The following is a 12,728-nucleotide window of genomic DNA, read 5'->3' on the forward strand; positions in this document are numbered from 1 at the left end:
AAAGGCAATTGTGTTTTTCTTTTCTGTCTTAAAAGTCTTTTGTGGGCAATTTTTTGCAAAAGTTCCTCTTTAGCTTCTTGTATCTTGAATATGTTATAATTCTTAATTAGACTAGAAGACCCAGGCTGTTACAACTCCTGTGTCAAAAGTTGTTTCACCTTCAAATAGTACTTAAAAGGCTGGGGGATTTGGTGCTATTACTCTTCAGTTCTTGGTTCAGTATGTGAAAACGTGTCTGTATGCTCATCTGTAAATGTTCAGGGTCTATTTCTTGGTTTTGATCATGGCTTACTTTTATTTTAAGAACCAGGTTTAGTAAAGAAACCTGAACCGGAAGTCCCAAAGGCAACTGTGGCTCCAGTTGAACAGAAAACATTTCCTCCATCAAAAGGTATACAGCAAAACTGGAAGAAACACTTCTTTGATGATGTTTGTTTCATATATTCTTTTGTCGTTATGTTTAAATGTTCTTTGACCAATACAGTAAAACATTTTTCCACATGTGCCTTTATTACTTAATTAAAGAGCCAGCTGTTGAAAGCAAACCTGAGGCACTGAAGCCAAGTGTGGCTCCAGTTAAACAGAAAATGCCTCTTTTTAAAAGTTATTCAAAGTCACATTGTGGTAGAACTCTTTTCTGGTCTGTTTGTCAGTCTTTGGTATGTGTTTGATTGTTTTGTTAGACTAATGATCTTTACATGGTTCTTGTCTTTTATCTTATCTTTGTTTTTATCGCTTGTGATTATGGCATTGTTTTATTTAAAGAGCCAAGTGTTGAAAAGAAACCAGTTCCTGAAGTACCAAAGCGAACTGTGACTCCAGTAGAACATAAAACAATATATCCTCCAAAAGGTATTTAAAGCAAAACTGGCAAACATTTTTGCTGGTCTTATAGTCTTTGGTATGTTGTGTGATTGTTCTTATTTATGTTTAACTTTAAATGTTCATTGTCCATATACATCACATCTTATTTCATATTTGTCTTCACAATTTTTGGTTGATTATGGTATTATTTTATTTAAAGAGCCAACTATTGAAAAGGAACCATCTCCTGTTGCACCAAAGCCAACAGCAACTCCAATTGAACAGAAAGTCTCTCCACCCACAGGTAGAGTCTCTGTTTTCATGTCTTCTGTATCAATTGTTATTGTTGTTGGTGTTCCCTTGTGTTTTCAATGTGTCGTTAGTTTGTGCATTCTACTTTTTTAAGGATCTTTTAAATATTGTCTTGTTTTTACTGTACATGTTTAAAATACTAACTTTGACATTTGTTTTAAGTTTCTTAATCAATTATGGATGTGAGTTGTCTACTTTTGTATTACAATTTGTTTAAATATATATACTGTACCATTATGATTGATGGTCAAATTAAACTTTATTTAATTTTGGTGAAATGGTCAAATTAAAGTTTATTTGAAGTAAATTAATGGTAAGTATGCAAACCTGCATGACATTCTTTTTTTTCAAGAAACTCCAATTGAGATGTTTAATAGAATGTCTGAGCTATTGTATTCTATACCGTGATAGTGGATAGGGACCAGGGACGGTCAAGTTCCAGAAAATATTGACAACAAAATTGCCTCTTAAGTAGTCTATGGGCCCAAACACAAATCGCAAGTATCAAACACAAATCGCAAGTAACTTTGTGGGCGAATCTCGACACAAATATAAAATGGGTTGTTCTGAAGTAGCTACATTACTCATAGGTGTGGTTTGGGCATAACGTGCAATAAACCAATCAGAGCGTCTTCTCACATTCTCTTTAAGATCAGGCGTGCTTGTTCCATGGCAGATTGCTATATTTATGCCGAATTTGCCAGGCGTATGCCACGAGCGGTTCACAGCTGAGGAGTAGGGATGGGCAAATGAAGCCTCATGAAGCACTGAAGCTTTTCCCTGACTGTTCCGCGAAAAAGTTTCGAAGCATCAAGAGTGTCGAAAACCGCGCCATCTTGTGGCAGGTCAAATTTATAGCAGCCATAAACCTGAGTGCGCAGCGCCGTTGTTTTATCTATTAAGCACATATAAAACCCTGACAACGCTAAATGTTCAGTTTTCTGATAATGTAATTCACACATTAAAGTGTGGCAATAAATTAAATTTAACAATTATATTAATACTTTTATAGAAATACCAACCATGAGTTGCTTTCATGGTCACTGTTTACTTTCATTGAATAGAAAAAAGCAGCAGGGTGTAATATTATAAGCATTTCCTTTTGTAACGTAGAAACGAGAGCAGATCATCTTAAGACAGGTTTCACGTGTGATTTGATACATTCGTATGCTGCCAATCCCATTGTACGAATGATCGTATGTTGTTAAATGTGGTGATAAATGTGCCATTTGTTTCACGTCCCTAAAAATTCACAGTTTAGAAACCTCGCCCCTAGAGTTTACATCATGGAGAAATGAAACACGACCAAGAAGAGGAAGTAATCGCATGAAAGAGAAATTGATCTTACTCTAAAAAACACCCATTAGCCTCATTAATTACAATCAAATATATTTATATGTACAGGACTATATTAAATACAGTAACATTTGTAACATGGAACATTTACAAACATTATAAACATTATAAACTAGGCTATTTCTCACTCCACAGCAAATTCTTCAAATTTAACAGTATTTAGAACAGAACAAAAATGATAAATAAGTAGGTGTAAATTATGTATTAAACTATAAAATAAAACACATTAGGCTATAGTGGCATTCATTATAAACAATGGGCTAATTGGCTCACCTCTCTCATTCAGCAAGAATCCCAAATATGTTTCCATATTTGCCATGTAACATTCGGTTGCTAAACTATTATTATGTAAACGATGCTTTGTATTACACTTGTGTTTCAATATCCACTTAAAACAGCATCCTTCATTTGTGCAAAAATGTATTTGGTTAGGCGCTGAGCACACTGATCTATAATTTTAATTTGACATAATCTAGTCTTTAACAGTTAATGATCGATGAATGAGCTTCAGGAAAATAATTTAAATGAAGAAAATGCTCTCTATAAATAAAATGCATTTCTCCACAAATACTTGCCTACACGAGCTGAGACCTGACTTGATTTGAGATTTGATTGTAGCCACCGCTCTTGTCCATATTGATACATGCCAAGTTTTGTGTTGAAATGGCCATACACCCAGTTTGCTGTTGTATATTTCATAAAGGAGGCCCAAGGAGAGTAAATGATGATGGAGTTAAATATTTTGAGTGCATTCTCATTTTGACTTGCATGTCTGTTGGTATCTGTTTAATCTGAAATGATCTCTGAAACAGATGCAGTCAAAGGCCCTGTTACAGCTCCTGGACCTGCTCCCAAAGGTATGCGACTTAAATTGCATAAATGAATCTTACAAGGTTTAATTATCAAACATATTAAAATCAGTTATAAAGGGATCACATTTTTTGTTGTGTTTGTCTCTTTGTTGTTTTTTTTTTTTTTGTGCTATATTTTTTCCATCTATTTGGCTCAGTGCTATTTAGTAGGGTTGATATTAATTTTGGTCTTAATTCCTATATTTCTCATAAAAAAGTTGAATAGTTTTCCATGAAGGTTACACTGATGACTTTAGCTTCAACCCTTCAATGTGATATATGTACAGGGTGTCTTATGTCATGCTGATTGTACTGTCCATGTCATGTGATTTTTGTGACATTTATCGCCTCAGAAACAACTAGCACTGCACAAGCACTTCTTAAACGAAAGAGTAAAATTCACGTCAAGGAAGAGGAAAAATTGGAAATTCCAACCATAAAGAAAGTAACCAAAAGATCTAAAGAACATCAGGGAGATCATGAAGTTATATCACTTAAGAAAGTCAACAAGATTCAGCACGAAGAACTACCAAAAGAAGCAGGACAACTTCTCCATAAAGTTGAGAAAGTCGAAATGGTTGGAGAGGAGATGGTGAATTCAAATGCTGTTAGTGAAGTCAAACTCACCAGCAGTCACAAAGTCACAACAGATACTTGGTCATATGAAACTGCCACAAAAACAGAGAAAATATCAAAGGGGGAGGAAAAGAAGATAGAACAGTACAAGAATGTGTGGGAGCAGAAAGTGATTATTCCTGAAATAGGAGGAAGAGATGTAGTAAATACGGAGCCAAGTCTGAAAAAGGTAACCAAATCAATATCTATGGAGGAACAGGAAACTGTCAAATTAAAACCTGTTGAGAAGTCAGATAAAGCTGTTGTAGGTCCACAGAAAGATAGCAACATAGAGAAGAGTGAAGAGAGTATTGGTGTCCAGAAACATGAAAGACTCATGAAGGATGAACCTGTTTCAAAGAAGAAGATAGAAGTGACGGTTACAGATCAGACAGCTAAAGAATCCGTAATGCCAAAACCTTCTATGGCTAAAGATGAAATCTCCAAAGAACATGAGAAATTTCCAAAGAAATCAAACAGAATTCTACCACAGGAAGAGGAGCCAGAAACTGTGACACTGAAAACTTTTCCCAAAAAATTTCATGCTGATGTAACCCCTGAAAAGGTTCCTCAAGAACGAAAAGAGAAAAAGCCTGTAGATATTAAGTATCCAGAGAGGCCGGAAACGCATCATATCCTGAAGGAACCTCACATCCCGGTAAAAGAACCTGGAAAAAGTGAAAAAACATATGAAGAGCCAGAAAGGATAAAAAAGCCACCTCCCCATGAGCATCTCCCCATGATGAATACTACTACTGCAGAAAAGACAACACTGGAAGGTCTCAAGGAAGAGCAGGCAATAACTAAAAACCTTGGAATTATTCCAAAGGATGAAGCAAAAAAAGAAGAGATTTCATTGAAACCCGTAAAAGGAAAAATAATTGCAGAGAAAATTACTTCACCAAAGGTAGATAAACCTAGTCCTCAAGTCACTTCACTGACAAAAAAGAGTCCAAAAGATGATGATAATAAGCCAGCAATTTCAAAAAAGATTGTTTGTTCACCAAAGGAAATGGAGGAGAAAAAACCTGAAGAGCTGAAAAAGACACCTTCACCAAAAGCAGAGATGCCAAAATCTAAACCCTCTGGATCCATTCCAATGGAAAGAAAGTCTAGTGCTAAATCAACCAAGAATATTTCACCAAAAGATTCACTTGAGTCTGTAATTCTGAAGAAGGTCTCAAAGACAGTTTCCCCCAAAGAAGAAAAGACTAATCTGGGTCCTCCTTTGAAAACAAGTGAAGACAAAGTGCCAGTGGTGAAGGAATTGTCTCCAAGCGTTCTGCATCTACAAAAGATTCCTACACAGCAAGAAGAGGTAGTTCATGAGGCGGTGGATGATGATGAAGAAGAAGAAACCTGGGGATGGGAACTTGCTCCTAGGGACAGTTATGGATCTGAAACCTTTGATGACGTTTTGGAGTTTGGGGCCGTTGAAACCCCAGGAATGGGTGACAAGAAAGGTGAGATGGTATCACCAAAAGCTTACCATCGGTATTTCATGGCTCCCTACAGTCGTTCCAAATAATATCCACTCAACCCAACCTTCATTTTAACCCTTTAACAAGTGTCTTCTTTTTTCAATTTTCAATTTTTCTTCAATTGTCTTTGATGTTTGATGTTTGTCCTTCCCTTAATTCGTTCGTTCTTTCGTTCTTAATTGATCAAATCCTCTTGATAAAATGTTGTGTGTCTGTTCTGTCTTAAAACTGTTCGTCACTATCATTTTCATTCCTTTGTCTTCATTTGTAACTTTTGTTGTGGGTGTCAACTGTCCTGGGCTGTGTTTTTAAACTTTGTTCAAATTTGTCAAACTGTGTTTTATTGTCTAATTAATCCTATCACATATATTTTATAAGGTATATATAATTTATCAACCAAACATTTCAGACCTCTGTGTTTTACTATTTCAAGCCTTGCTTAGTATAACAATATTTCAAACAGATGGAAAACCAAAGGAGGAGCCAGCTCCAGGCAGAGGCAGAGGACTAAGACGTACGTTCATAATATACTGTACATTCATAATATGCATTTATCATTTTACATTGCAAGTGTTTATTTTTGTTAATTTTGAAGTCATTTAAGTATAATTTGAAATTAAACTTGCCCATAATGATACAACTAACTGTTTAAAAAAAAAAAAAAAAAAAAATATATATATATATATATATATATATATATATATTTATATATATATATTTATTGTAGCAAGACAAACTCCTTCTCCTGGTGATGGTGGAAGGGGTAGAGGGAAACCTGGTGGTGGTGGTGACAAGCCTCCTGGAGATTCACCATTTGGTTTCCAGCTCAAAGCGGTACCCCTCAAATTTGTGAAGGAGCTCCAGGACATTGTGTTGCAGGAGGCTGAGTCAATTGGCTCCTCGGCTGTATTTGAGTGCCAGATCTCTCCATCTACTGCTATCACCACCTGGATGAAAGATGGAAGCAATCTAAGGGAGAGTCCAAAGCACAAATTCACATCTGATGGCAAAGACCGGAAACTGCAAATCATTGATGTACAGCTTTCAGATACTGGAGAGTACACATGTGTTGCAAAGCTGGGCAACAAAGAGAAGACCTCAACAGCTAAACTTGTGGTAGAAGGTATTTGTGACTGCTATCCCTCAAATCATTTCTATTCAATTAAAATGTAATGTCAATATTGGTGGTTAATATGTTAATATTTTGGAACTAATAATGTATGATTGTTAAAGTTGCATTTCTTCTTTCATCTCATATAGAATTACCTGTGAAATTCACAAAGAATCTTGAAGAAGAGACCTCCGTGCTTAAGGGGCAGCCAATGTATTTGACCTGTGAGTTGAGCAAGGACAAAGATGTGGTCTGGAAGAAGAATGGAAAAGAGATCAAGGAAATTCCGGGCAAAATTCAAATCAACGTTATTGGACTACAGCGTGCCATCACAATTCAGGGCACGAATGATGATGATGCTGGTCTTTACACATGCGAGTGTGAAAACATTAAAACTCAAACTAATGTCAAGATTATTGGTATGATTTTTTCTTACTTTAATGTCTTTGTTAAATTTAGAGCCGATGTGAATTAACCCATGTCTGTATTGAACAGAAATTGTAAGAGACTGGTTAGTGAAACCTTTGCGGGACCAGCATGTGAAACCCAAAGCCACTGCTACATTTAAGGGCGAGCTCTTCAAAGACACACCTAACTGGAAGTGGTACAAGGGTAATGATGAAATCCCAAATGAGCCTACTGATAAGACGGAGGTGAAGAAGGAGGGTAAAGAGATCACTCTTACGGTCAAAAATACCCAGCCTGATGACGTTGCTGAATATGCTGTGGAGGTTGAAGGCCACAGATACATAGCAAAACTAACACTTGGAGGTACAGCATGTAAAAACAACAACGGAGGAAAAGTGTTGATTTCTGGTTATGTTTCCATCTTAAAATGTTGTATATAAACCTTTTAATCTCTATTCAGAACGTGAAGCTGAGATCTTGAAGCCTCTTGCAAGTGTGGAGGTGGTTGAGAAAACGGAGGCCAACTTTGACACTGAAATTTCAGAAGATGATGTGCCTGGAGAATGGAAACTTGGAGGTCAGGTTCTGACAAGATCACCGGTAAGATCTTATTCAAGAATGCTACAAAATGAATCATTCCCAATTCTGGGGAAACTACTTTGAAACTGTGGCTTGGCTTCCCAGGCTAAAAGCTATAAATTGCCAAGCTCCCCATTTTGAGATGTCGAAAAAAACCCAAACCACTTAAAGCTATTTATGGGGGTGATATCTTTTTAGTTAACTATCAGATGAATTAAGTCGTTTTATAATAAAGTCAATTAGGGTGACTATTCAGTTATATTACACAAAATACTAACTTTTTTTAAAGCACATTGTTCAGCAAATTTACTGATTCATAATTTTCTTCTATTTTAGACATGTGACATCAGATCTGAGGGAACCAAACGATTCCTTACTATCAAAAATGTTCAGCTTGATCAGGCTGGTGAAGTTACATACCAAGCTCTGAATGCTGTGACAAGTGCTATGCTCACAGTCAAAGGTAAGAGAACAATGGATGTTTTTCTACAGCATAAAAAAATGAACATGAACATTTACAAATGCAGATGAGTGACGATATGGACAATGTACATTCTTACCTACCAGAGTTGGAAATGGAATTCACAGTCCCATTGAAGGACGTTACTGTGCATGAAAAGAAACAGGCAAAGTTTGAATGCACCATCAATAAGGATGTGCCTAAAGTGATTTGGTTTAAGGGTTCTGATATTGTTACACAAGGAAATAAGTATGAAATCATTGATGATGGAAAGAAACACATACTTATTGTTAATAACTGTGGCTTTGAGGATGAGGGGGAATACAATATTGAGGTCTTGGGCAAATCATCAAAAGCAAATCTGATGGTAGAGGGTAAGTCTTAGTTATTATCTTGGTTAGTGAAATATTGGTCAAAATTCTTTGTGACAAAATTTAACAAGGGTGTTTATTAATGAGTAGTCTAACAAATAGTAAATAGTAAACAAAAATCTTTCATAATAATCTAATAAATTCACTAATAAATTCACACATTTTTAGTATATTCATTCATTTTTAGTATATTGCACCCATAGTTAATTTGTTATGCACTGAACAAATGTCGTAGGTATGAGGCTGAACTTCACCTCAACATTAAAGGACCTAACTGTGAAGGAAGGTAAAACGGCTGTATTTCAGTTTGAGCTTTCTCATGAGAATGTCCCCGTGACATGGTACAAAAATGAAATAAAAGTGCATCCGAGCAGAACCGTTTTCACCAGCATGGTGGGAGTGAAGCATACGCTAGAAATTAAGGAAGTATCACTAGATGATACTTGCCTAATAAAAGCAGAGGCTAAAGGAATATCCACAATGGCTAAGCTGCTGGTGATTGGTAATTTTACCCTTATTTTATCTTACATTTATTTGATCAACTAATCTTGTTCCCCCCCTTATTGTCTCATTATGCACCACAAGAAAACCTTTTGTGTAAAGTATTACTCAATATATTTTAGTTAATGAATATTAACACAGCAACCTGTTTTTACAGAGGGTGATGCATATTTCACTGTCAAGTTACAAGATTTCACTGCAGTCGAGAAAGATGAAGTCACATTTGACTGCGAGCTCAGTAGAGATGTTCCTGTGAAATGGTTCCACAATGAAATTGAAATGAAAGCCTCCAAGATGGTTACCATAAAAGCTGAAGGCAAACGAAGAATCCTCAATCTTAAGAAAGTTGAGGACAAAGAAAAGGGATTATATGTTTGTGACTGTGGAACAGACAAGTCTTCAGCAAACTTGAACATTGAAGGTCAGTAATTAAGGTTATATTCCTAAAATGCAAAAAACATTGCAACTTTTCAGGGGCATGATGGGATTTTATTTGTTGATTTTGCTCTAAAAAATGGATGTAATTCCAGCTCGTGACATCAAAGTGGTGCGACCCATATATGGCGTTGAGCTCTTTGATGGAGAGACAGCTCGTTTTGAGGTGGAAATCTCTGAAGATGATGTCCATGGCCAATGGAAACTGAAGGGCGAAGTATTATCTTCTTCACCTGTAAGCAAAGTTGCATAATTAATAAACAAATTAACAAATAAATTAAATCATCTTTCTAACAGACACCTTACAAAATACTAAATATATTTTTCTTTATGTGCTTTTTGTAAACAGGATGTTGAGATTATTGAGGATGGTGCAAAACATACATTAACACTCTACAACTGCAAAGTTTCTCAGTCTGGGGAGGTTACCTTCCAGGGAGCGAATGCAAAGTGTTCTGCAAATCTTATAGTGAAAGGTAGTGTAAAATATAATGTTTTAGGTTATATTTATATTATTGAAAATGTATTTATTGTAAATGCTTTCTGTACTATTTAATTTTTCTGTGCACCTCCATCATAGATTTGCCCATTTCTTTTGTCATGCCTTTGAGCGATGTACAAGTCTATGAGAAAGATGATGCAAGATTTGAAATTGAATTGTCAAGAGAGGCTAAGGTCACCCGTTGGCTTAAGGGATCTCAGGAGTTGAAGGCTGATGAAAAGTTTGAAATGCTCACAGAGGCGAAAAGGCATATTCTAGTGGTCAAGTCTGTTGCGTACGAGGATGAGGCTAAGTACATGTTTGAGGCTGAGGACAAGAGAACATCTGCCAAACTTGTTATTCAGGGTAATAAACAGATTTTTGTTGTGAGAATCAATATATGATGCACAATATTCTCATTTCCTTTCAAACCTTTTCTGATCTGCATTTATTGTTCCTCTCAGGCATTCGACTTGAGTTTGTCAGACCCATTAAAGATGTCACTGTTAAGGAGCGTGAGACTGCAGAATTTAGCATTGAACTCTCTCATGAGAAGGTTCAAGTCACCTGGTACAAGAATGACGTGCGTTTACATCCAAGCAAAGTGGTGCACATGTCCGAGGATGGCAAGACCCATACTCTGTCCTTCAAAGAGGTGTCTATTGATGACACATCTCTCATTAAAGTTGAGGCTCTTGGGAAAAGCTCTGAAGCAATGCTCACTGTACTTGGTAAGTGTGTATAATGTTTTCAAATACATGCATCTCTTGAAACTTGATTCTAATGGGTCAGTTGTAGCATTAAGAGGTCAAGTACTTTTGTATAATCATCACTAAACTGTATATTTGGCACTATACTGTATACATCGTTCATGACAGTAAACTGGTGCTGCTTCAATAGCTATGGTGTCACTCTGCAGTCTCTTTTACATTTTTACATCAAACTTAAGTGAAAATTCCCATCTGATATTTTCAGTATTCATTTAGAATTATATCATATTATACTGTATATTACTAATTATATTAATTAGTATAAATTTTATGGTAAGCATAAACAATTTGATAGATGATTAGAAGCTCAGGAATGCTCATCTAAAGCAATAAAAATGAAAACCTCGCTCAAAAGAACAAGCAACAAGAAATATGAGGTGGATCTTAAAATAGAGGAAGATAAAGATTTTGGCAAACTAGTCCATAGAAAAAAATGGGGTCTTCATCACTCTATATACCGTAGGTTCATTTTGCTTTACATCCCTTACGTAGACATTTTTGTATATTGGTAAAACATGTTGAAAATATCATGTTCTTTTCTATGTCAACAGAGGGAGAACCTTACTTTACTACCAAGTTGCAGGACTACACTGCAGTTGAGAAGGATGAGGTTGTCCTAATGTGCGAAGTGAGCAAATCATCTGCTCAGGTGAAATGGTTCAAAGATGGCAATGAGATCACTCCCTCTAAGAATGTCGTCATCAAGGCTGATGGAAAGAAACGTATCCTGACAGTAAAGAAGGCAGAGAAGGCCAACATTGGCGATTACGCTTGTGACTGCGGCTCTGACAAAACAACAGCCAAGCTTAACATTGAAGGTATGTATTTTTTAAATTCATCCATATATAGATTGATAGTTTTTAATTAAAATGAACTTCTATAACCTAGTCTCTACCCCTCTCCTGTTCTCTACAGAACGTGATATTAAGATTACCCGTCCACTGTATAGTGTGGAGGTCACAGAGACAGAGACTGCTCGCTTTGAGACAGAAATTTCTGAGGAGGATGTACATGGAAACTGGAAACTCAAAGGAGATGCCCTGCACCAGTCACCGGTAAGGGTTTCCTGCAATGCATGTTGTTGTACAATTCTTAAAAAAAAATCATTTACATATTATTTTGATATTTTTAACAATAAATTACATGTTTGTTCCACTCAGGACTGTGAAATTAAGGAGGAAGGCACCAAGCACATGCTTATCCTTTACAATGTCCGCATGGATATGGCTGGTGGTGTAGATTTTAGTGCTGCAAATGCTAAATCAAGTGCTCAGCTAAGAGTTAAAGGTGAGAATCCTCTTAAGTGTGCAAAAAATAAGCATTTGGCCAACATTATTCTCTGTAACTATTGGTTTTAAATTCTTTATGACTTGTGTTAGAATATTTATTCACAACAGAAATATCCAGTTTTAACAACCTTTTTAAAGCAAACCAGCCTACATTCTTGTTTTACTAAAAAAAGAAAATTTTGAGTGACAATAACAGATAACTTATTGGTGATAAGCCAGCAGCCAACAAAACTATTTTAGAAGCCCCATTCCTTATCAGGAGTGGGTGGGGGTGATTGGCAGAGCCGAAACATGCCTCCTAGTTTATCGGACCACAGGCAGTGCAAAGAATCTCAATATGCTAATGCCCTGTGTGATAAACTGGAAAACTGAATAGTATTTCAAGCTTGCAAATTGTAGCTTAGTGACATATCACAATGACAACTTGTAGTAGTAGTATTGTTTTTTGGCATTATTAAGGATGGCCTTTTCTTCCTCTCAAGCACGCACAATTGGCCTTCTGCAACCTCTTCGGGATGTCACTGTCACTGCCGGAGAGACTGCCACCTTTGACTGTGAGCTCTCATATGAAGATATTCCTGTTGAATGGTTTGTTGGATCAACAAAGATGGAGCCAAGTGATAGGGTAAGATTATTTTCTTTGGATTTCAGAAATTTAGACTTGAATCGTTAATTGGGTCATTTTCAATATAGCTTTATCCAATTAAAAACTTTCAAGATTTTATTGTGATTCCAGCTTATGTTATGTCATAATTATACTACTCTAAAACCATATACATTATATACTAACTGTAGTATATAGTAATATAACTATATACACAAATAGTATGTATATATTGGATATGGTTTTAGAGTAGTATAAGTATGGCATGACTATATATAACTAAAACATAACTATATACAC

General features: G+C 36.0%; 1 protein-coding gene across 1 annotated transcript in view; it reads left to right on the plus strand.

Annotated features, from left to right (window-relative positions):
- The window catches only part of ttn.1 (titin, tandem duplicate 1), a 156,072-nt gene that overhangs the window by 55,851 nt on the left and 87,493 nt on the right, over positions 1–12,728 (plus strand). Inside the window, exons 65-85 of the mRNA XM_089133043.1 lie at positions 305–391; positions 1,025–1,108; positions 3,285–3,329; positions 3,677–5,401; positions 5,883–5,933; positions 6,147–6,542; positions 6,680–6,949; positions 7,026–7,301; positions 7,399–7,538; positions 7,854–7,980; positions 8,085–8,351; positions 8,584–8,850; positions 9,007–9,270; positions 9,380–9,519; positions 9,634–9,760; positions 9,865–10,131; positions 10,230–10,496; positions 11,087–11,353; positions 11,451–11,590; positions 11,696–11,822; positions 12,307–12,449. Of these exons, the coding sequence (XP_088989169.1) occupies positions 305–391; positions 1,025–1,108; positions 3,285–3,329; positions 3,677–5,401; positions 5,883–5,933; positions 6,147–6,542; positions 6,680–6,949; positions 7,026–7,301; positions 7,399–7,538; positions 7,854–7,980; positions 8,085–8,351; positions 8,584–8,850; positions 9,007–9,270; positions 9,380–9,519; positions 9,634–9,760; positions 9,865–10,131; positions 10,230–10,496; positions 11,087–11,353; positions 11,451–11,590; positions 11,696–11,822; positions 12,307–12,449 (5,477 nt within the window). The remainder of the gene's footprint in view (positions 1–304; positions 392–1,024; positions 1,109–3,284; positions 3,330–3,676; positions 5,402–5,882; positions 5,934–6,146; positions 6,543–6,679; positions 6,950–7,025; positions 7,302–7,398; positions 7,539–7,853; positions 7,981–8,084; positions 8,352–8,583; positions 8,851–9,006; positions 9,271–9,379; positions 9,520–9,633; positions 9,761–9,864; positions 10,132–10,229; positions 10,497–11,086; positions 11,354–11,450; positions 11,591–11,695; positions 11,823–12,306; positions 12,450–12,728) is intronic.

The sequence above is a fragment of the Pimephales promelas genome, chromosome 7 (genome assembly GCF_988280905.1).
Source record: "Pimephales promelas chromosome 7, fPimPro1.hap1.1, whole genome shotgun sequence".
NCBI classification, from domain to species: Eukaryota; Metazoa; Chordata; class Actinopteri; order Cypriniformes; family Leuciscidae; genus Pimephales; species Pimephales promelas.